Source organism: Hyaena hyaena, unplaced genomic scaffold (genome assembly GCF_003009895.1).
Source record: "Hyaena hyaena isolate Hyena2069 unplaced genomic scaffold, ASM300989v1 scaffold_1015, whole genome shotgun sequence".
In the NCBI taxonomy this organism is placed as follows: Eukaryota; Metazoa; Chordata; class Mammalia; order Carnivora; family Hyaenidae; genus Hyaena; species Hyaena hyaena.
The window spans coordinates 240,099-263,743 of NW_024081652.1; the positions used below are offsets into that span (position 1 = coordinate 240,099).

General features: G+C 38.1%; 1 protein-coding gene across 2 annotated transcripts in view; it reads left to right on the forward strand.

Moving 5' to 3' along the window:
* Positions 1 to 11,863, forward strand: part of PLAA (phospholipase A2 activating protein) — a 44,800-nt gene extending 32,937 nt beyond the window's left edge. For both annotated transcript variants that reach the window (XM_039221805.1, XM_039221806.1), the window contains 4 exons: positions 3,548 to 3,616; positions 7,682 to 7,783; positions 9,869 to 10,033; positions 11,110 to 11,863. In XM_039221805.1, the coding sequence (XP_039077736.1) occupies positions 3,548 to 3,616; positions 7,682 to 7,783; positions 9,869 to 10,033; positions 11,110 to 11,675 (902 nt within the window). In that variant the 3' untranslated portion in view covers positions 11,676 to 11,863. The remainder of the gene's footprint in view (positions 1 to 3,547; positions 3,617 to 7,681; positions 7,784 to 9,868; positions 10,034 to 11,109) is intronic.
* The last annotated feature ends 11,782 nt before the right edge of the window (positions 11,864 to 23,645 follow it).

Sequence of the window (23,645 nt, forward strand, 5' to 3'; positions counted from 1 at the left end):
TCCAATAATTAATAATTCCCTTATCTCTATTTCTAATTTTGATGGATCTCCTTTTCTTAACTTCTAATTTTTACTTTTTCCTGGAGTATTTTGTAGTTTTCTTCATGACTTTTAAATAGCATATTATTAGAACTCATCATTTCTCCAGTGGTCCTTCCTGCAAGGAGAGCAAGAGTCAGTGAGGGCATAGGTTTTAGAGTCAGATACACCTTGGTTCAAAATCTGGCTCTACCACTTACTTGCTATGAGAAGTTGGCAAGTTGCTTAACCTGTCTGAGCCTATTTTTTTTATCTGTGAAATTAGATAATAGGGGGAACCCACCAACCAAGACACAGCATGAGTGCTATTACTGGCGAGATCCTACCGATCACAAGCAAAGAAGGAGCCATGTGAGTCCCTGATATTGGATGGAGCGGTGCAGTCAAGAAGTCTGTCTGAGCATATTTGCCTTAGCAAATGAAGGAGACAGTCCACCCAGCTACCCAGGATTAGTCTTCTAATCTATGTTATTAATGGCCTTCGTGAAGCCCTGGAAGTGTTGGTGTATCTCTTCACAGTGACTTTATTTACCAAGGTATGCATGCCTCAGCATCAACACTACTGGGAAAAAAATTGCCAAACTTGGACTTAAGTGCAGCTGAAGAAGTCTCTGTTTGCAGAACAGCTTTTGATATATTTCATGAAGCTGTGGTTGGATCTTCAGCCAGAATTCCTGGACAATAGACCAAATTTGGGAAGAGATCCTTGGCATTTATGGTATCCATTGGCCTTGCCAAGATACAGTCTTGTCTAAACCATAAATTGGAGCAACACACAACCTTTGGTCACTATCATGAATTTGTGAATTTCTCAGTGAGCTCCTTCTCTCCTGTGAATGAATTGGTGGCCCAGTTGCACGTAGCTGCACGCTGTGCATTGATAACCAGTATACTGCACTAACCACCTATCAAGATCAAGCTGAATGTTGTGATGGCACAGTGACTGTTAAGGAAATCTTTGATGACATAATGCAATTTGAAAAGGTAGTAAGGATCTGAAGAGTAGATAAGATGATGACTTATTCAGATGTAGTGATACCTTGAAACTTAGAACATCCTAGTTCCTGGATCTCATTAGCAGCTTTTTCTTGGAACAGAAAGAACATACCAAGCTGTGAACAATACCAACAAAATCAAGAGAATTCCTGGGGCCATCATAGCTGAAGTATGTCTCACTGTTGCATAATGTCAGTAACTCAGAAGATGCAGTGATTATGGAGATATGCAAGAGAGCATACTAAACATCCAAGAAAATTGTGGACTTAGGATAACTGAACCACACTATTGTAAAAAATAGATAACCATATTGAGATGTTAGGGAAATGAAACGGTATAGTACATGTAAAGTGTTTAGCAGAGAAATGAAACGGTAAGGTACATGTAAAGAGTTTAGCAGAATGCCTGGACTGTATTTAAAACCTCAGTACATTTTAGTATATATTCCCCTAATTTTACCAGTAGCACTGGGGCCAAGACTTTTCCCCATCTATTTTATGACTTAAGGTCAGTCTGAATTCTATTTTTTTCCCCTTATTTATGTGGTTCCCAAACTTCTAATGTCAATTAGAATCATCTGGGATGCTTGTTTAAATTATCATAATGTCTTTCACACAGAAATATTCTGATATACTAGATTGGTGAGAAAGTTAAAAATACTCATGCCCTGATCCCTCACCCATGGATTCTGATTAAATGTTCTTTGCCGTGATTCGCTATTAGGTAATTTTGAAAGCTCCCTGTCAGTTTCTAAAGCGAAGACAGTTTGGAGAACCACTAGGCTGTTGTGAGAGGGCCCTGAAAATGTACATACTAAGTAGGTGGCTCCTTCAGGTGGTTGGAGAACCACATTTAGAAAGGTATAGGATTGGGACACCTGGGTGGCTCAGTCAGTTAAGCATCTAACTCTTAATTTCGGCTCAGATCATAATCTCAGGGTCGTGAGATTGAGCCCTGTATTGAGCTGAGTGTGGGGTCTGCTTGAGATTCTCTCTCTCTCCCTCTACCCTCACCCCCTACTCGCACACTCTTTCTCTAAAAATAAATAAATAAATAAATAAAAGTGTAGATTTACTTTGCCTCATAATTAATACCTTGGGCAAGTATTTAGCCTTCTTGTAAAATATTGTTAATAATAATAGTATCTAATTAATACTTAAATGAGTATATAAATGTAAGACGCTTAGCATGCTAGCTAGCATATTAGCAAAAACTCAAAGCCTCTTATTCTGTGTTCTTCATTATTTTAATTAATCTATTTACATCTGCAGTTTTTGTTTTTGATTTTTTGTTTTGTTTGCCTGTTTGTATGTGTTACACCCATTATACCAACTCTTAGATATTAAATTCAGAGGGTCTAGAACAGTAGCTCATCTTTCTTCTTCCCATAAAGGCTGATCCAGGACTCTGAACATCTCCACATCCTGCTGGTTCTTTCTCTACACTTGTTTCTCATGTTCCTTTCTTTCCATTTGCAATGAGACATCCACAAGTAGGATCTCAGATGTGAGACAGAGCTATTTTCACAGCATCCCTAAATCTTACCTAGCCTGTTTTTTGCTTATGTGCTAGTTAATCTTCTCTCTCTGTTTCAGTAGAATAGTGTTCACATTTTTTTTTCTTGTTTTTGATTTTTTAAGATTTTCTTTTTAAGTAATCTCTACACCCAATGTGGGGCTCAGACTTACAACCCCAAGATTAAGAGTTGCATGCTCCACCAACTGAGCCAGCCAGGTGTCCCATGTTCACATCTCATTACGGAAATTTTTAATTTCTTCAATCCACTCATGATTTTTAAATTCATTAGCTTCTGTAATTATAATGTATAAGGCATCTAACCTTTACTTTGTAACTTGAGAATTTTAAGTCTTAACATTTATTGGCACCAGCTATATGCCAGCTAACTGTTGTAAACATTTTTCTGGAGGCGCCTGGGTGGCTTAGTGGGTTGAGCATCCAACATCAGCTCAGGTCATGATCTCATGGTTGGTGGGTTCGAGCCCCGCATTGGGCTCTGTGCTGATAGCTCAGAGCCTGAGGCTTGTTTTTGGATTCTGTCTCCTTGTCTCTCTGCCCCTCCCCCACTCACACTCTGTCTCAAAAATAAATATTTTTAAAAAATCAAACATTTTTCTGTATTAAGTTTATAGCCCATTTGTTATGTATATAAAGATGCCATTCCGGAGTGCCTGGGTGGCTCAGTTGGTTAAGCATTGGACTTGGATCAAGTCCTGATCTTGCAGTTCATGAGTTCAAGCCCTACATTGGGCTCTGTGCTGATGGCACAGAGCCTGGAGCCTGCTTCGGATTTTGTGTCTCCCTCTCTGCCCCCTCCCCACTTTCAGTCTCTCTCTCTCTCAAAAAATAAACGTTTAAAAAAAATTTTTTTTTAAAAGATGCCATTCTGAAGTGTAACTCCTAATGAAAATAAGTTACTGTGTGTAGAGAGGAGCATTTTGAACTTTATAATTTGCAGTTACCTTTGCTTACTAGATGTATTATTGCATTTTAGGCAGTGGTCGTTATGTGCCAGGGTCTGCCAGTATGGGAACTACTGTGACTGGAGCGGATCCATTTACAGGTACACACTTTTCATTTCCTTTTCTTCTTCCTTTTTGTTGCTAGAGGACTTTTCAGATAGCAGATCAGGACCAAACTTCTTGACCTGGCTTTTGGAGTGTTCTCGGAATTGTGTCATAGTGCACATTTAATTCATGTAGGAAGCTTCAAAAAAGTACTTCAACCCCATCCCCAGAGATGCTCACTTGGTCTGTTACTGCTGTGTGTTGGGGCCTTGGCAAGGGTAATTTTTATAATCTTATGATTCTAATGTATGGCCAGGATTGAAAACTGCTATTCTACTGTCATAGGTCAGGTTTTCTCACTACCCATATAAAAACTGAGTTTATTTCTATCTCTCCTTTGTTCTTAATTTATTGAGAATTTTACTTACCATGCTACGCATTATTCTGTTTAAGAGGACTCACAAAACAAATTTGCTTTTGTGAATTAGGTCTATGCTATTTGGCCTTCTCCTGAGCAATTAATTTTTCTTTTTATTCTTCGTGTCTAGCCCAGAGTCTGACATATCTTACTTGTTTATCATTGTTGAATATAGGCAGACATGTTTTCCTCTGTAATGGCTGCTAGTAAAATGCAGAACTAATTTGTAAACCTCTTGCAAGTTTGACAACTCTCTTTGACATATATTTTCCCCTACTTGTTATTTTCTACAAGAGAATAATATATGTATGACATATATGTTCTCCACTATAATTAAATGTATACTTAGAAACCTGGCACTGTACTTAAGAACTAACTTGGTATATGATTTTTGTAAACTGTTTTTTCATTGCAAAAGTAACATTGGCTGGTAATATTGAAGTAGATCATAGTGAACGAGAATGCTTCAATTCAGATTTTAATACTGTGAGCCAGTTGCTCTGTTTCTGTGCCACTATTTTTCTCATTTGTAAAGCTGAAGTAAATCTACCTCTTGGAGTTAAGAGCTTAAAATTACAAAATGTATGTAAATCACTTTATACAGAACAAATGCTTAGTAATTGCTAGCCGTACATGTTGCATTATAAAAGAGTCTAAAGTTAAGAGTGCTAGGGTGCCTGGGAGGCTCGGTCAGTTAAGCATCTGACTCTTGATTTTGGCTCAGGTCATGATCTAATGATTTGTAAGTTAGAGCCCTGTGTTGGACTCTGTGCTGAGAGTGTGGAGCCTGGTTGGGATATTCTCTCTCTGTCTCTCTCTGCCCCTCCCGCACTTGCTTTTTCTCTCTCTCTCAAAATAAATAAGCTTAAAAAAAGAAGAAAAATTAAAACATACAAAGTGTGGGCACTTGGAGGCTCAGTCTGTTGGATATCCAACTTCAGCTCAGGTCATGATCTGTTCAAACCATGTGTGGGGCTCTGTGCTGACAGCTCAGAGCCTGGAGCCTGCTTCAGATTCTGTGTCTCCCTCTCTGCCCCTCCCCTGTTCATGCCTTCTCTCTCTCTCTCTCTCTCAAATAAATAAACATTAAAAATAAATTTAAAATCAATTAATTAAATTAAAAAAAGTATACAAAGTTAACAGTGCTTCCTGCCATTTTGCAGAAGTTAGCAGTTTTTCACAATAGGGTGTAATACTGGATCTTTGTATACTTAGTCCAATCGCTTGTCGTCTCTTACTTAGACAGATGGAAGAACATCCTCCAAATTGGTCTCTCCATGGTCCATACTACAGCCAGTGATCTTTTCACAGTCCCACTTTGTACTCCTCCCTTGACTGAAACCCCTTAATGGTTTCCTATGAATTATTTTTTTCTTGCCCTGCATCACATTCCTCTCTGCCTTGTTTCTGCCTAGCCGACCTAGTCTGTGTCCACTTCTTGAGCATCCCATGCTGTTTTCTACCTCAGGCGTTTTGTACTTGCGGTTCTCTTTTGGAATACTTGAGCCTTTTGCTTTGTTATTTAGACCACAAATTATTGTTTGTTTTTTTCCTCCCTTTTTAAATTTAATGTTGTAACGTAACATTACAAGTTGAAGTAAACTTCCTAGACACTCACATGTGCCCCTTGCTGGATCACCTGCTCTATCATAAGCTTAAGATTTGAAATGCAGGTAAGATATAAAGTAGGTTTGGGGCTCCTTGGTGACTCAGTCGGTTAAGCATCTGACTTCGGCTCAGGTCATGATCTCACGGTTCGTGGGTTCGAGCCCCGCGTCGGGCTCTGTGCTGACAGCTAGCTCAGAGCCTGGAGCCTGTCTTCGGATTCTGTGTCTCCCTCTCTCTCTCTGACCCTCCCCTGCTCACGCTGTCTCTCTCTCTCTCTTTCTCTCTCTCTCAGATATTAAAAAAAAAAATTAAACATTTAAAAAAAGATACAAATTAAGTTTAAATTATGCTTAAGTTGAAGTAGCTTTAGTCACTGCATATTTTTTTTAATTTTAAAGTTTTTATTTCTGAGAGAAAGACAGTGTGAGCAGGGGAGGGTCAGAGAGAGAGACACAGAATCCGAAGCAGGCTCCAGGCTCTGAGCTGTCAGCACAGACCCCAACGTGGGGCTAGAACCCACAAACCGTGAGATGATGACCTGAGCTGATGTCAGATACTTAACCAGCTGATCCACCCAGCCGCCCCTAGTCACTGCATATTGTGCTAAATTTTCATCCTGTGCCAGTTGTTTGTCAGAAGCAGCATTTTGGTTACTCTAATAGGGACTTAGGAAGTAACAATGTATAGACTAAGGATCTTGCCCTTTGAGAACTTACATCTAGGAGGGATTTTATTCAGATGATGGACATCATATGGTATTAGTCTTTCGATGACTGACTTACTTCACTTAGCATAATATTCTCAAGCTCCGTCTATGTTGTTACAAGTGGCAAGGTTTCATTTTTTATGGCTGAGTAATATTCCATTATATGTGTGTGTGTGTATATATATATATATATATACGCACACACACCACATCTTCCGTCTGATTTCACTCACATGTGGAATTTAAGAAACAAATGAGCAAAGGTAAGAAAAGAGAGAGGCAAATCAAGAAACAGACTCATAACTATAGAGAGCAAACTGATGGGTTACCAGAATGGAGGTTGTTGTGGGGGGCAGTTAATAGGTGATGAGGATTAAGGGGTGCATTTGTGGTGATGACCACGAATGTTGTATGGAAGTGTTGAATCCCTATATTTTACACCTGAAATTAATATTATAGTCTATGTTGACTAACTAGAATTTGAATAAAAACTTTAAAATAAATAAAATTTTGGAGAAGATGACAATGCCTGCTACATCATTTGGAATCAGCTATAAAAGACATGGGAAGAAAGAGATCCATATGCCTTAACATGGGACTGGAAAATTTTATAACTGTTATGTATTCATTGATCTTTTAAAAATGTGTAATTTAGATTGGATCGTAAAAGTATCAGAGGGGCACCTGGATGGCTCGGTTGGTTAAGAGTCTGCCAGGGTCATAGGATCGAGCACCATGTAGGGCTCCACGCTGAGTATGGTGCTTGCTTGAGATTCTCTCTTTCTACCCCTCTGCCTCTTCTTTGCTTGTACATGCTTTCTCTGTCTCTCTCTCTCTCTCTTAAAAAAATTTTTAAAAATAAAACGTAATTTAAATTAAATTTAAAAAAATTCTTTTAAAGTATGAGAGATGTAGAGAATATGAAATGTAGAGGCTTTGTTTTACATTTAAGCTCCCATTCCAAAAACTGAAATTTATTATATCAACAGATATAAACAGTATATAAAGGGGCACCTGGGTGGCTTAGTTGGTTAAGCGTCCGACTTTCGCTTAGGTCATGATCTCACGGTTCATGGGTTCGAGCCCCGCATCGGGCTCTGTGCTGACTGCCAGCTCAGAGCCTGGAGCCTGTTTCAGAGTCTGTCACTCCCTCTCTCTCTGACCCTCCCCTGCTCATGCTGTCTCTCTCTCTCTCCTAGAAATAAATAAAATATTAAAAAAAAAAGTGTATAAAATCTTATGATTTTTCTTTCTTTTTTCTGAGATGCTTGTTTTAGTGCATGTACTGAGTAGTTATAAATCTCAATAATTGTGAGAACAAAGTCCTACAGTTAAAAGATCTAAGTTTTCATTATTTTTTATGATTTTCATCATTTGTTCTGTATTTAGGGAATAGTGCCTACCGATCAGCTGCATCTAAGACGGTGAATATTTATTTCCCTAAAAAAGAGGCTGTCACTTTTGACCAGGCAAACCCTACACAAATATTGGGTAAGTGCATTTTTAATTAAAAAGTTTTTTCACATATCCGTAGACTTCTCAGTAGTACGGTCCAGGCTGTTTCTTCTCACATGAGCCAGGAACTGGGTGCTTACGTGACAGAGACTTCTCTCATTACACAACTGTGTCTACTACAAATACACAGACTGGTAACGGACCCTTAATATTTGCAAGATGCCTTGTACATATAAGGTTAACGCTTTATGACGTTTTTAATGATAAAAAAACTAAAGGGGAAATATCAGTCCCATCCCCTAAGCTCTTAATATTTTCAGGGGAAAAAAATAATGAAAATGAATGAGTAAAGCATTTAAAAATAAAGATTTTGCCTTTAAAAAATTAGTGGCCCTTAGAAATCATAATAAAAGGCTCTTCAAATTGCCCATTAAGAATCAAACTGTCAGCTGACTTTGATCGCTTTTTCTGTTAACTCATTTCTCTCAAAACAACAGGTGTTTTTTGTACTAAATACTACTCTTTGCCGCTACTACCTCATGAGAATTAATTGAGTTAAGGTAACATACACACCTCAGTATAAGACTTGGATTTTTTGGTCAGGATTAACATACATACTATCTGTATAAAAATCATAAGTACTTTCTTAATTGTTTTGAACAATAAACATTTTCTTGCTTTTACATCCCTTAAATAAACTTTGTTTTCAATATTCTGTTAGTGTTAACAATTTTAATGCCAAAGGAAAGTGAAAGAGGTCCAAGTTTTCAGTTATGATTGATAAAAATTTGTAAATTTGGACAACTTAAACCTTTTGTGATGGGAATTTGAGCTTTTTTATTCTTTAAATGATTTTTGATGGGATGCCTGGCTGACTCCTGATCTCATGTCCACGAGTGCAACCCCCTTGTCAGGTATAGGGAAAAAAAAAAAAAAGATTTTTGAGGAAGCAGTGTTGGATAACTCAAAGTAGCATTAGTGATGACAAGGGTGCTGATATTGAAGATGCATGTAAAGGGTTTAAAAAAACTGTTTTACGGGCACCTGGGTGGCTCAGTCAGTTAAGCGTCTGACTTCGGCTCAGGTCATGATCTCACAGGTCGTGGATTTAAGCCCATCGTCAGGCTCTGTGCCAGTCAGTTAAGCGTCTGACTTCGACTCAGGTCATGATCTCACAGTTCGTGGGTTTAAGCCCATCGTCAGGCTCTGTGCTGACAGCTAGCTCAGAGCCTAGAGCCTGCTTCGGATTCTGTGTCTCCTCCTCTCTCTGCCTCTCCCCTGCTCACACTGTCTCACTATCTCAAAACTAAATAAATGTAAAAAAAAATTTTTTTTTAAAAATTGTTTCATGAAATGTGAATATGATGACAAAAGACAATATTTCCATTAAATATGTTTTTAAAGTAATATGTCAAATATGCATCTGGAACTAAGTCGGTAAATTAAATATTATAAGCAGACATTTAACTCTTCAGTTATTTCATTGACAATCAGAAATGACATAAGTTGGCTAAAAGTTGTTATAAATTTTTCTTTGAGAAAATAGAGGATTGACTTATAGTTGGTTATAATTATATTGCTTTGAAAACTAAAATGATTACAAGTATGATCTACTTTAAAACTCACTCGAAGCATGGGGCGCCTGGGTGGCTCAGTCGGTTAAGTGTCCGACCTCAGCTCAGGTCATGATCTCACAGTTCGTGGGTTTGAGCCCCACGTCGGGCTCTGTGCTGACAGCCAGCTCAGAGCCTGGACCCTGTCTTAGGATTCTGTGTCTCCTTCTCTCTCTGACCCTCCCCTGCTCATGCCGTCTCTCTCTCTCACTCAGAAATAAATAAAACATTTAAAAAAAATCACTCGAAGCAGAAAGCTTCGTAAGAACTTAGAAAATAATAGGTAAAATAAAAATCATCACAGTAACCTTTCATTTTACTATACTGGGCTTAACTTAAAAATACTCACCGGCCTTATCCTTATTTTATGGTCTTTGATAACTGCCATGAAAAGTCTTACCTCCGCATGGTATATGGTGGAATTCTCTTATTGAAAATTTTGGCATTTTTATATTATATCTGGCTAATTACAGTTAGAGAATTTTCAAAGTTTGGGTTTGGGTTCTAGGTAAACTGAAGGAACTTAATGGAACTGCACCTGAAGAGAAGAAGTTAACTGAGGATGATTTGATACTTCTTGAAAAGATACTGTCTCTAATATGTAATAATTCCTCAGAAAAACCCACAGCGCAGCAACTTCAGATTTTGTGGAAAGCCATTTACTGGCCTGAAGGTATGGAAACATTCTTGAAAACCTAATTAGAAAACAAAGTATGTCTTTCCATTTCTGTCAGTATTACTGGTGTTTCTAGATTGAGTAAAAGTTCTCCTGGGTACTTGTTATTCACGTTGTGAGAAACTTCACAAAAAGGACTCACCACACCCCTGAAATTCATAGTCTTGATATGGTCACATGTCTTACGAGAATCTGAAAGGAATGTAATGCACCATGACAAGTACTGTTTCATATACTATTTCAGAGCATTTGTGGATCCCTGGCAAGCCATCCAAGAGATGTTTTGTGACCTGTTAATCCCAGGCTACAAACATTTGCTGTAATTTTTTTTAACTCAATACCTTTTAAATTCCAAAAGTGTCCTATCCCTTATTATTTTTTCATGCTATTGATCAGAGAAGAAAAATAATTTGTCCCACAAAATATCCATACTGTGGATTTGGGAGGTCCCTTAATGTGTTCCACTGTCTCTTTGGTTCCTGCTAGACATAATTAAATTTTGGTTCAATAATTTTTTTTTTAGGTGAGTATCCTTTATAAATGATTCCATATGCTATTTTATATCACAGGGCACATAATTTCTGGATTCCTTACTTTTAGTGATGCTAAGATAATGGAGTGGAAACATTCAGATGGTGTCTGCCCATTGTTTTGAGTGTAAAGCTCTCTGCCAACCTGTAAGCATCCTATTAGCATTTGTCAACTGGAATTCTGTAAAAAAAAAAAAAAAACTTTCTTCTTCAACTCTTTGGTCTTTTAGGATTTTTTAAAGCAAGGTCTTCATCCCATTCATTACATAAGGATCTACTGAGTACTCCATGTGTGTCAGGCTATTTGATAACCCATTTAAATTAAAGTGTACATGAGCTCAGCAATAAATCCAGTCCCTATAAATATGAAAAATCAGTCAACACAAGTTTTAGAAACATATATATTTCATAAAGCGGGCACATGGCTTTTAGCATTTTCTGAAATGGTCAAGTGTTAATGAAATAAGATTCGTGAAATTGAGTCATAGTCATAGGAATTTTCTGGGGTTTTTGAAAACATTAATGAATTTTTCTTTTTAATAGATATTGTCTTTCCTGCACTTGACATTCTTCGGTTGTCAATTAAACATCCCAGCGTGAACGAGAACTTTTGCAACGAAAAGGAAGGGGCTCAGTTCAGCAGTCATCTTATCAATCTTCTGAACCCTAAAGGAAAGCCAGCAAACCAGCTGCTTGCTCTGAGGACTTTTTGCAATTGTTTTGTTGGCCAGGCAGGACAAAAGCTCATGATGTCCCAGAGGGAATCTCTAATGTCACATGCAATAGAACTGAAATCAGGGAGCAATAAGAACATTCATATTGCTCTGGCTACATTGACCCTGAACTATTCTGTTTGTTTTCATAAAGACCATAACATTGAAGGGAAAGCTCAATGCTTGTCAGTAATTAGCACAGTCTTGGAAGTTGTACAAGACCTAGAAGCCACTTTTAGACTCCTCGTGGCTCTTGGGACACTTATCAGTGATGATTTAAATGCTGTACAGTTAGCCAAGTCTTTAGGTGTTGATTCTCAAATAAAAAAATATGCCTCAGTATCAGAACCAGCTAAAGTAAGTGAATGCTGTAGACTTATCCTAAATTTACTGTAACAGTGCGGACGGGGACTGAGATTTTAAATTGATTAGTGTTTTTTCTCACATTTTACATGACTGATTACAAATGTTAAAAAAAAAAAAAGAATGCTGTGGATTAAGTAAAATTTCAGATCTTGTAAAGTAGTGGGGTGGGGGGGCGGTAAGAGGAGACAAAGAAGAAATAAAATTTTTGCACTGATGAACTGTGAGATTTTCCTGTGTGATGTGGGTAAAGTTTTCAGGACTATAGCAACAAATCAAGAATGAGGTATAGTCAACAACATAACTACTCCAGTGGCATAATGCACAAACCTTTGCTGCATAAAAGAAGAGCTTTTATTTATACAGTTTGCTCTTACTACTTATATGTCCCCAAACTGTTTTGCTTGTTGGTGGTTGTCTTGGATTTAATTTCTGCCCTACTCATTTTCATTGCTGATTCTTTCCGTAGCACCGATAAATTTGAAGGTCTTATTTTAGGATAAGTACTTTAGTATTTTCAAAAATTGTTATAAATTATTCTGGGTTATTATTCATTTAATAATTATTCTATTATTAAATGAAAATATGTAATTTCTTCATTTAAGTTACTTATAAATAGATATTATATTTGTTTGATGGCTTATTTTTATTTTCAGAGAGAGAGTTCAAGTGGGAGGAAGGGCAGAGAGATGAGACACAGAAGCCAAGGCAGGCGCCATGCTATCAGTGCAAACCCAACGCAGGGCTCAATCTCACAAACCACAAAATCATGACCTGAGCTGAAATCAAGAGTCAGACGCTTAACCTACTGAGCCACCCAGGTGCCCTGATGGCTCATCTTTAGATGAAGGGAAAGCAACCTACTAAGCTGTGTTAGGTTGTGTATCACTTCATACAGATGAGGCCCACAACAAATTAACCTCCAGGCTTATGCTTCACTTCCCTTTGTCCCTCCCTATTGTAGGTAACTTCAGTATTCATTCCAGTTTTGATATTAATTTATTTTTGTCATTTCCATTGTCTCAAAAGGAATTTGGAATGTGTTGAATTTTATCAAGCAGTTGTGCAAGCAAGAACCATGTTATTTGCAAGTCCAGCGCCTATCACGTGAAAGTCTCACTTTAGAGTTCTTAACATGCGCCAGGCACTGTGGTAACTACTTTGATATTTAATTCCCAAAACCCCTTAAATGGAGGGTGATGTCTCTGTTTTCAGAAGTAAAGGTAACAGGATGAATCATGATAGGAGAAAAAAAGAAAAGTGCTATACTTCCTGGAGGGGCATCTAAACATCCTAGCAACTAGCAGAAAGAAGGAACCTGTGCATTAATTACATAGTTTAATATGCCTAAAAGAACTTCCATTTCTTAAGAGAAGCATAAGTATTAAAGTAGGAAAGATCTCTTCACAAAAAAGACTGCCCAAAATTGTGAATAGCATTCTCAGTATGTATGGTATACAGAACCATCAATTTGCTGGCTTTATGATGAATTGCAGTCAAAGAACAGTCCTTCTCCAATAAGGGAGGAGAGGTTTCCAATCATCTAGATTAATTCAAGGAAAAACTTTTGGAATATCAAAAGAAAATGGGAAAAATGTAAATAGAAAAAATGTGTATTTTGCTGAGTATTAAGTTACAATTTTCTGATGTGTACCCAGACTTTAAAAAACCTCCCACTAGGAACCTGTGCTTTACTTTTTGTTGAGTTTGGATTTAGGTGATTAAGTCAAAGTTAAATGGCAGAGTTAAGAGTTTAATCAAGGTCAGCCTAATTCCATTACAATACACTGCTTTCTTGTTAACATATCCAGTCTAGCATGCAGTTGTAAGTACAATTTATCTACAATATTTTAAAATACTAGGTAGGATCTTTCAATGATGGGAGGAATTAAGAACATGAGTTGACTTCAAAATATAAAGGGTGGCAAATTGTAAACACTGTTTGCTTCTTATATTGTACAAGTCTTTTTACAACAACTTTTATAATATCAGTATTTTATGTTTACTGAAAAATTACAAAATACAGTTTAGCAAAAAAAAAAGATAATCCCACTTGAAAATTAAGTGTTGTATGATGGTTTTGTGATAAAGTCTTTTTCAGTTAAACATTTTTAATGATTCCCTTATTTTTTTGTGAATATAAAAACATAGATTCATTGAATAAAACACACACATCAAATAAAAGTTGTCTGTTATCCCACTACCAGAGAAAACTATTAACATCTTGTGGTGTATCAGTAAGTATATAAATGTGTTGTTTTTTTCTTAAAGAATTGTGTGATACACATTGTTCAATAACCTATTTTTTAAACTTGACCTAAAATAGTATGCATACTTCCACCCTAATAAATATAGTACATTGTGTGGATATATATCCATTTCCTATTGGCCAATTTTTTCAATTTTCAGCTGTCAATCAGTGCTCAAATTAAAAAAAAATGTCTTACTAGTTAGCCTTGGGCTACATTTTATATATGGAATTGATGGGTCAAGTTATAACAATGTACATGGTTTAGACTTCATATATGCTGTCAAGTCATTTCCAGTGGTAAAAGTCTTGGGGTTAATGTCTTTCATGTTGCATTTGAAACCCAGTTGCCTGCAAAAGAGATGTATCATTGTCTTGATTCCATAACTATTATCCTCCATCTGGCCTTACATTTTTTAAATGAGCATGCTTCTACTGTGGTTCTCACACACAAACACACCAACCCCCCTACCCCCAGCCCCTGAGATTAGCGGAGTTTGTAACTAAATAGCAATACAATGAACTTTTTACCTACCTCATAATCCTTTTAAGTGCTAGATGAAGCATAGCTAAAAACAGATTCTTCACAAATTCTGAGGATGAGACTGGGAAATAGCTTCCTTAACAGTTACCACTGTATGATTTAGGATTATTTTGTTAAGAGATGATAAAATGTATGGAAATCATTTGTGATATATGATACTTTCTCTTTTTTTAAATATAGTTTATTGTCAAGTTGGTTTCCATATAACACCCGGTGCTCATCCATGTAACACCCAGATGGGCACTCCTCCATGCCCATCACCCATTTTCAGTATTTAAGAGTCTCTTGTGGTTTCCCTCCCTCTTTTCCTAAAGGCAGGTCTTGAGATATGAAGTGTTATTCAATCTTTTTAAAAAAATAATTTCTAATATAACTTCTAGTATATCTTTCTATAGAAAATTATATACTGTGTTAGTTTATTTGGGCTGCTACAACAAAGATACTGTAGATTAGCTGGCTTAAAAACAAACGTTTATTTCTCACCGTTCTGGAGGCTAGGAAGTCCAAGATGAAGGCGCCAGCCTATGTGGTGTTGATGAGAGCCCATTCCTGCTTCTTGCATGGCAGGAGGAAGGAGCTCTCTGGGGTCTCCCCATTCATGAGGACTCCACCCTCATAAACTAATCATCTGGCTCCATCATCTGGAATTAGCTTTCAATATAATGAATTTTGGGGGTCTATAAATATAATTTTGAAGATTTTCATTTAACAATATTTTTTCATGTGTTTTCCTTAGATTTTTTTTTTAAATTTTTTTTTTAATGTTTTATTTATTTCTAGGAGAGAGAGAGAGAGACAGCGTGAGAAGGGGAGGGTCAGAGAGAGAGGGAGATACAGACTCTGAAACAGGCTCCAGGCTCTGAGCTGGCAGTCAGCACAGAGCCCGACGCGGGGCTCGAACCCACGAACCGCGAGATCATGACCTAAGCGAAAGTCGGACGCTTAACCGACTAAGCCACCCAGGCGCCCCTCCTTAGATTTTTTTTAATGAAAATGTTCATACATAGAAGTTCAAAGATTTAAAAAAAAAAAAAAAAAGAAGTTCAAAGAGTACAGTGGACACTCATGGACTTATCAACTAGGTTCTACAAGCGTTAACATTTTGCTATATTGGCTTTATCTCTTTCTTTTGAAATTATTTAAAAGTAAATTACAGATATCACACTTATCAACCAAATACTTCAATATGTATCTTCTAGGAATAAGGACATTTTAAAGAATATTATTTATAACCATAATATTTTACTTAAGAGAATCCATAATTTCATAATATCTAATGAGTCCACATTCAAGTTTCCTTATTTTCTCAGTATCTTTTATCACTTTTTTTTTTTTAATGTTTATTTGTTTTCAAGAGAGACAGAGACAGACCCACCAGGAGCAGGGGGAGGGGCAGAGAGAAAGGGAGACACAGAACTTGGAGCAGACTCCAGGCTCTGCATTGTCAGCACAGAGCCCAATGCAGGGCTTGAACTCATGAACTGTGAGATGACCTGAGCTGAAGTTGGATACCCAACTGACTGAGCTACCCAGGCTCCCCTATCACTTTTTTAAAAAGATCAAATATAAATAATCAAGGTTTATGTATGCTATTTATTTGGTTATAGGTCTCTTTGATTTCTTTTTTTTTTTTAATGTTTTATTTATTTCTAGGAGAGTGAGAGACAGCATGAGCAGGGGAGGGTCAGAGAGAGAGGGAGACACAGAATTGGAAACAGGCTCCAGGCTCTGAGCTAGCTGTCAGCACAGAGCCCGACACGGGGCTTGAACCCACGAACCGTGAGATCATGACCTGAGCCGAAATTGGACGCCCAACCGACTGAGCCACCCATGCGCCCCTACATAAATTTAATAAATTTATTTAATAAATGATGTTGGCAAAGCTGGATATCAAGATGAAGAAAAGTATCAATTTGTGGTAGCCACTATATCATAATAGCAACTAATGGTGGCTGGTACTGGCTTGTATGCTTGATGCATAAAGCAGAAAGTCACCTGAAACTAACTCTAAACCGCATTTCTTTCATTTTTGCATTTTCTTTTTTTAAAAAAAATTTTTTTTAATGTATTTCTGAAAAAGAGAGAGACAGCGTGAGCAGGGGAGGTCAGAGAGAGAGGGAGATACAGAATCTGAAACAGGCTCCAAGCTCTGAGCTGGCTGTCAGCATAGAGACCAACATGGGGCTTGAACCCACGAACCGTAAGATCACGACCTGAGCCAAAGTCTGACGCTTACCCGACTGAGCCACCCAGACGCCCCTAGTTCTTGTGTTTTCAAAGGAACTAATAAATTCAAGAAATGTTTGCTCATTTTTATGTCATTTAAATTTTTTAGCAGTAAAAAGCGACCAGAGACCAGTGTAATATAGTGAAAGAGTACTGGCTTTGGGATTTAAAGGCATACATTTCAGTGACATTTCCGCCACTTGCTATGAAATTACGTTGCTTGATCTCAGTCCCAGTTTAATCAAAGGTACATTAGGACTTCATAAAATAGAATAAAGTATGTAAAATGTCTGCCACATAATGAGTACTTAACCACGCATTTCTTTCAATGATAATACGAGGCTACCATCTTTAACAATAAAAGTGACTGGTGTATACAAGGGACATTTAAAAAGGAAAGAAAAATATTTGATTTTATTGCTACTTTGAAAAAAAATGCCCATCAGAGGGTATCCTGATGATATTTTGTAAAATTGGTTGTTTGGAACTCTGAACACACAAATGTCCTTATACTTCATTTAAACTTCCTACAATGCCACAGAACCTCACCATGAAATATAAAAGTGTTTCTGTTGGAATATAAGAATCTACCCACACCACACCCCTGGCATTGAACAGTGACTCATGCAATATCAAGCTAGTTTTGAAGATACTTCTCATGGCTAGCAGAGAAATACAGGACAGGAGGCCTTAGAAAGTGTGCCTATCAGATAACCATAGCCTTGATAATATTGTTCAACAACTAACAAGAAAAACAATAGCATTTATTTAGCTAAGGCATATGGTTGGCTGATCCTGACTGGATTCATTCATGTCTGCAGTTTAGCTGAGGACTCTGCTTTAGGCTAGGCTTGGCTGGATAGTTTAGCTGGGCAGCTCAGCTCTATTTGTCTCTCATCTTTCTCTTGGGACCAGTGCGCTAACTTGAGTATATCATTTTCATGGTAATGGTGGAAGCACAAGAGTGAACCATCATATTTATAAATTTTTTTTCTTTTGTCTTTGTTGTTTGTTTTTTAAGTAGACTCCAGGCCCAAAGTGGGGGCTTAAGCTCAAGACCCTGAGATCAAGAATTGTATGCTCTACCCACCGAGTCAGCCAGGTGCCCTTTTTTTATTGTTAAATATTTATCTATTTTTGAGAGAGAGAAAGAGCATGAGCAGGGGAACGGCAAAGAGAGAGGGAGACAGAGTTCCCAAGGCAGGCTCAGCACTGTCAGTGCAGAGCCCACTGCTGGCTATAATTCATGAGCCATGAGACCATGACCTGAACTAAAGTTGGTCACTTAACTGACTGAGCCACCCAGGTGCCCCTGTTTGTTTTGTTTTGTTTTGTTTTTGTTTTTTAACGTTTTTATTTATCTCTGAGAGAGAGAGAGAGAGAGAGAAAGACAGCGTGAGCGGGGGGGTCAGAGAGAGAGGGAGATACAGAATCTGAAACAGGCTCCAGGCTCTGAGCTGGCTGTGAGCACAGAGCCTGACGCAGGGCTCGAACCCATGAACCGTGGAACCGTGAGATCATGACCTGAGCCGATGTTGGGCACTTAACCGACTGAGCCAGCAGGTGCCCCTGTTTTTTTTTTTTTTAACACATTGTGCTTGCTACACATCTGCTAACATTCTCTTGGCCAAAGTAAGTCATATGGTTAACTCCAATGACAGGGAATTTTACACGTTTTGCCTATAGTGGAAGGAAACTGCCAAATTACATGCAAAGGGCATGAATACAGGGAGAGGTGAAGAAATGGGGCCCTTAAATGCAATTTACCATGCTGGTGATTTGGAAAAAAGCTTTGAATGGATCCTGAACTATTCAGTTCAGAATTTAATACTCCATTCTTAGTATATACCAGGTCTTGTAATAGGTGGTGAGACCACAAAGATATACCAAATACAGCCTCTGTTCATGGGAACTAACAGTATACTGGAGAATATATTGAACAAATACCTACAGTCAAGAGTTCTGGATGCTCTGTAAGGAAGACAATGTCTTTCATTTTATTTCATTTTATACTATTTCATAGTATTTCATTTTAACAGGATTAAGAAAGGAAGAGATTTGGAATGGTTTTAAATAAGAAGTGATACATAGAATTTTAGATTTAACAAGATGCATGGAGGTGCGGTTGTTGAACAGGCCTGGAAGGTATATTTCTAGGAAAGATATGGGCTATATAGAAAAATGCTGTTCAGATCATGCAAGGTCATACACGTTGTATGTTGTATTCATTAGGAATCTAGGTTGCAAGAGACAGAAACCAATTCAGATCAGCTTAATGAAAAAGGAGAGAATTGTTGGTTCATTGATATGAAAATGACAGCATCAAGGACTTTCTGTGTCTTGTTTCAGCAAGTGTCTTTTGTTGGTCTCCTTCACTTAGGATCCTTCACAAGACAGAGAATGTGACAACTAGCACCTGTGAGATAACATTTCTACAGTTCATTTAAGTGGAAGACTGAATTTCTTACTTAAGTGTCTATATAAAACTGCAAAGAAGTACTGATTGGCCCTAGCATTAAAACCTACACATCCCAGGCCGATTACTGTGATAAATGCTGAGTTGCTGAAGAGCAGTTATAAAAATGGCTCACAAATACCAGTCTCTGTCCATCCTCCCATATCTGTTCCAGGACAGATATTGTCCCGCATTACTTTGCTGAGCTGAAAGTCCATAACAAAATATAGTACTGGGTCCCTTAAACTCTATAATATTATATTGAAGCATATGAAACTGTCAACATTCAATCAGTTTTGACCTCCAAAAAAGGACATTTCATATGGTTCAACCTAAATAGACAATGGCATCTTTCTGGCTTTAAGCCAACCAACCTTGTGATGTTTCTACATGTTCACACCATGAATCCCTGTTCTCTGCACAGCAAAACTCCATGTAGAATTAGCTAGTTTCTGTTAGAAAGCTGTACAAACAGCTTTGTTCCAAAGCCCATGTGACGATCAGCGTCATAGTGGCAACTAAATCCATAAAACTAAGTCCCTCTGCCGTGTGATGAAGGAGCACTGAACTATTCCCAGCAAAGCTCCTACTGACCTCCTTAATTAAAGACTAGTTTCCAGCCATTACTCTTACTAGGTGCTTGTACTCTCGTAATTTAATGAGTTCATATAATCCTGGATAAATCTGGTTCTCCATCTGAAACTATGCAATCATTCACTCATTTATTCAGTACATTTTTATTAAGAACCGATATATGTAGGGGAATTTTGTGTGTGTGTGGGGGGGGGAATGTTTTATTAAGGGTATTTGGATAGTGGGAATACAAAAGTGAATAAAACAAAGTCCTTGGTTTCATGGAGTTTACATTCAAGTGAAAGGAGACAGATAAACAAATGCATGTGCAGTGGTGTTAAGAGCACTCAAGAAGGGGCACCAGTAGGTTAAGTGTCTGACTTGACCTCAGCTCAGGTCATGACCACATGGTTCATGGGATCAAGCCCTGTGTTGGGCTCTGAGTTGACATCATGGAACCTGCTTAGTATTCTCTCTCTCTGCCTCTTCCCTGCTCACTTGCATACTCTCTCTCTTTCTCACTCAAAATAAATAAACTTAGAAAAAAAAGTACACTGAAAAACAATTAAGCAGAGTAAAAAGAATGCAGAATGCCAGAGTGAGTGAGAATTGAAGCACTTCCTGTTGTGTGTTTCCTTTGGTTTGTTTCTCCCCACTAGAATATAAGCTAATGAAGGCATGGATTTTGTCTTTTTGTACTTTTCCCTATCATCAGTGGTCAAAACAATACCTTTGTATTCTAGAACCAAAATATGGGAGAGTGGACAAAAACTGGGATTCTTCTGCCAAAGTGGTAAGTTCTTCAGCCACCTAGTCAGCAGTGCCCTGACTTCTTGTCCAGCCAGAAAAATATGGCCAATAATTCTGGACAAAGAATTATTTGTCAGGTTGCTGTAGAATGAGGTAAAAACCAAGAAGCTTCTCAACTGATTTTATTAAGGAAAAATTTGCAGCTAGTAATTAATAAACAACTAGCTTTATCCAGGCTGACACATTCCACTTTAGGTTTATATCATCTCAGGCCACCATAACAAAGCACTGAGGACTGGGTGGCTTAATCAATAGAAATTTATTTTCTCTCACTTCCAGAGACCAGAGGTACCAGATCAAGGTGTCGGTAGGACTAGTTTCTGGTGAGATCTCTCTTCCTGGTTTGTAGATGGCCTGTTCTCTTTTCACACTAGCCTTTTTCTCTGTGTGCTCACAGAAAGTGGGAGGTGGGGCTTGGAGGGGAGAGGGGAAAGGGTAGAAGGGGACCCGGGTCAGGGAGAGGGGGGGAAGAGATATCTTTAGTATCTCTTCCTTTTATAAGGACACCAGTTTTATCTGATTAACCCTCTTAACTTGATTTAACCTTAATTACCTCCTTAAAGGCCCTATTGCAGGGCATCTGGGTGGCTTAGTCAGTGAAGCATCTGACTTCGGCTCAGGTTATCTCACAGTTCGTGGGTTTGAGCCCCATGTTGGGCCCTGTGCTAACAACTCAGGATCTAGAGGCTGCTTTGGGTTCTGTGTCTCTGGCTCTCTCTGCCCCTCCCTTGCCTGTCCTCTCTCTCTCTCAAAAATAAAATAAAAACATAAAAAAAAAAAAAACAAAGGCTTCTATCTCCAAGTATAAATACATTTGGGGTTAGGGTTTTAACATATACATTTGGTTGGGACACAATTCACCCCATAACAAGGTTACAAATATTATGTTATTAATTTTATGTTTTTATGAGGCCAATATGGAACTCCGAAAGTGCTCAACTTCAGCATTTAACTTTCAAAGCAAAACTAAGGATGGAGCCAGGGTGTGCAGCCAGCTGTTTCCCCAGGCCTAGAATTCCCCCAGCCCTGGAATTTATTTTAGACACTTATAATTGTTGAATGACAGAGATAGGTAGGGAATGTGCAAAGGGAAGTTTCTTTTTTTTTTTCTTTACTTTTTTTGATGTTTATTTATTTTTGAAACAGAGAAAGCACGAGCTGGGGAGGGATAGAGAGGGAGACAGGAACCGAAGCAGACTCCGTACTGACAGCCGAGATGTAGGGCTGGAACTCAGGAGCCAGGAGATGACAACTTGAGCCAGGCAGTAGCTTAGCCAACTGAGCCACCCAGTTGCCGCAAAGGGAAGTTTCTTTTTTTTAATTGCTTTCTGTCACTCGAGTGAAAGATACAGGATTACTATCACTTAGCTAGTGTTGCCCGAGGCCCCATCTTTATTCTTCTGTGGCTAAAACTCCTGCTGAGATCAATCACCCCTGCCAAATGAGGACACTTTTTTTAAAAAATGTATTTTTGATCTTGATTTCATTTATTTTTATTTTTGAGAGAGAGCAGTGGAGGGGCAGAGAGGGAGACAGAGCATCTGAATCAGGCTCTACGATGATAGCAGAGAATCTGATGTGAAGCTGGAATTTATGAACTGTCGGATGATGATGTGAGCCAAAGTTGGACCTTAACCAACCCAGGCACCCTTGATCCTGAATTTAAAACCTGGTTTGTGTTTAAATCCAATTCCTACCCAGCAGCCCACAAAATCTAACCCTGATAAAGCTATGACACATACTCAGTTTTCAAAAACTCACTAAAATCCTATACTTGTCCCTCATATACTCAATACAGAAAATATATAATCTCCAAAAATACTCGCTAAATTCCCTTCAGTTGTCTTCCATTTCCTGCCCTCAGGCACTGCTGAAAATGCAAAATCTTTTGGATTTCTTGCCTCAAATTCTTTTTGAGGGGAAGGGCAGAGAGAGAGAGAGAGAGAGAGAGAGAGAGAGAGAATTCCAAGCAGGCTCACTATCAGCTGGGGCTTGAATTTGCAAACTGCAAGTTCATGACCTGAGCTGAAATCCACAATCAGTCGCTTACACAACTGAGCCACCCATGCACCCAGCCTCAAGTTTGTTCTAAACGTGGCCTAGGATTTCCTTACCAATCCTATGCACTTCTAAACTCTCTTGTTTTCCTCTCCTTCAAAAACCAAGAACTAGTCTGAAAAGGCATTTTTTGAGGAAGGGAGGGAGAGAGAAAAGATAATAACACTGATATGCCAGTAATATTTTTCCCTGTTCCTATATCCTATCTCACCAACATAAATAATTAATGTACACTTATGAGGTTAACACACTGATTTCAGTAGATAAATGGTTAACCTTATTAGCACTAGATAAGAAAATAGTGTTCCAACCAATGATATTGAACACTGTAAATCAAAAGATATATGCACCCCTGTTTACTGTAGCATTATTTACAATAGCCAAGATATGGAAGCAACCCAAGTGTCAACTAAAAGATGAATGGATAAGGAAGATGTATATATATATATATACACACACAAACACAGTAGACTATTATTCAGTCATAAGAATGAGATCTTGCCATTTGCAGCAACATGGATGGATCTAGAGGGTATAATGCTAAGTGAAATAAGGCAGAGAGAAAAAACTGCCATATAATTTCACTCATGAAGGATTTAGGAAAAAACGAGCAAAAAAAAAAAAGAGTCAAACAAATAAAACAAAAAACAGACTCTTAGATACAGAGAACAAACTGGTGGTCATCAGAGGGGAGGTAGGTGGGGTACAGGTGAAATAAATAATGGAAATTGAGAGTACATTTATCTTTTTTGTTTAACAGAATCTCTTTAATGTTTATTTTGAGAGAGAGAAAGAGAGAGAGAGAGAGAGAGAGAATGTGTCCGTGTGCACGAGCAGGGGAGGGACAGAAAGGGCAGGAGAGAATCCCAAGCAGGCTCCACGCCGTCAGCTTGGAGCCCACACAGGGTTGGACCTCATAAACTGTAAGATCATGACCCCAGTGGAAATCAAGGGCTGGACACGGAGCTGACTGAGCCACGAAGGTGCCCTGAGAGTACACTTACCTTAATGAGCATTGGGAAATGTATAGAATTTTTGAATGACTATATTATACCCCTGAAACTAATACAGCACTGTATATTAATTACA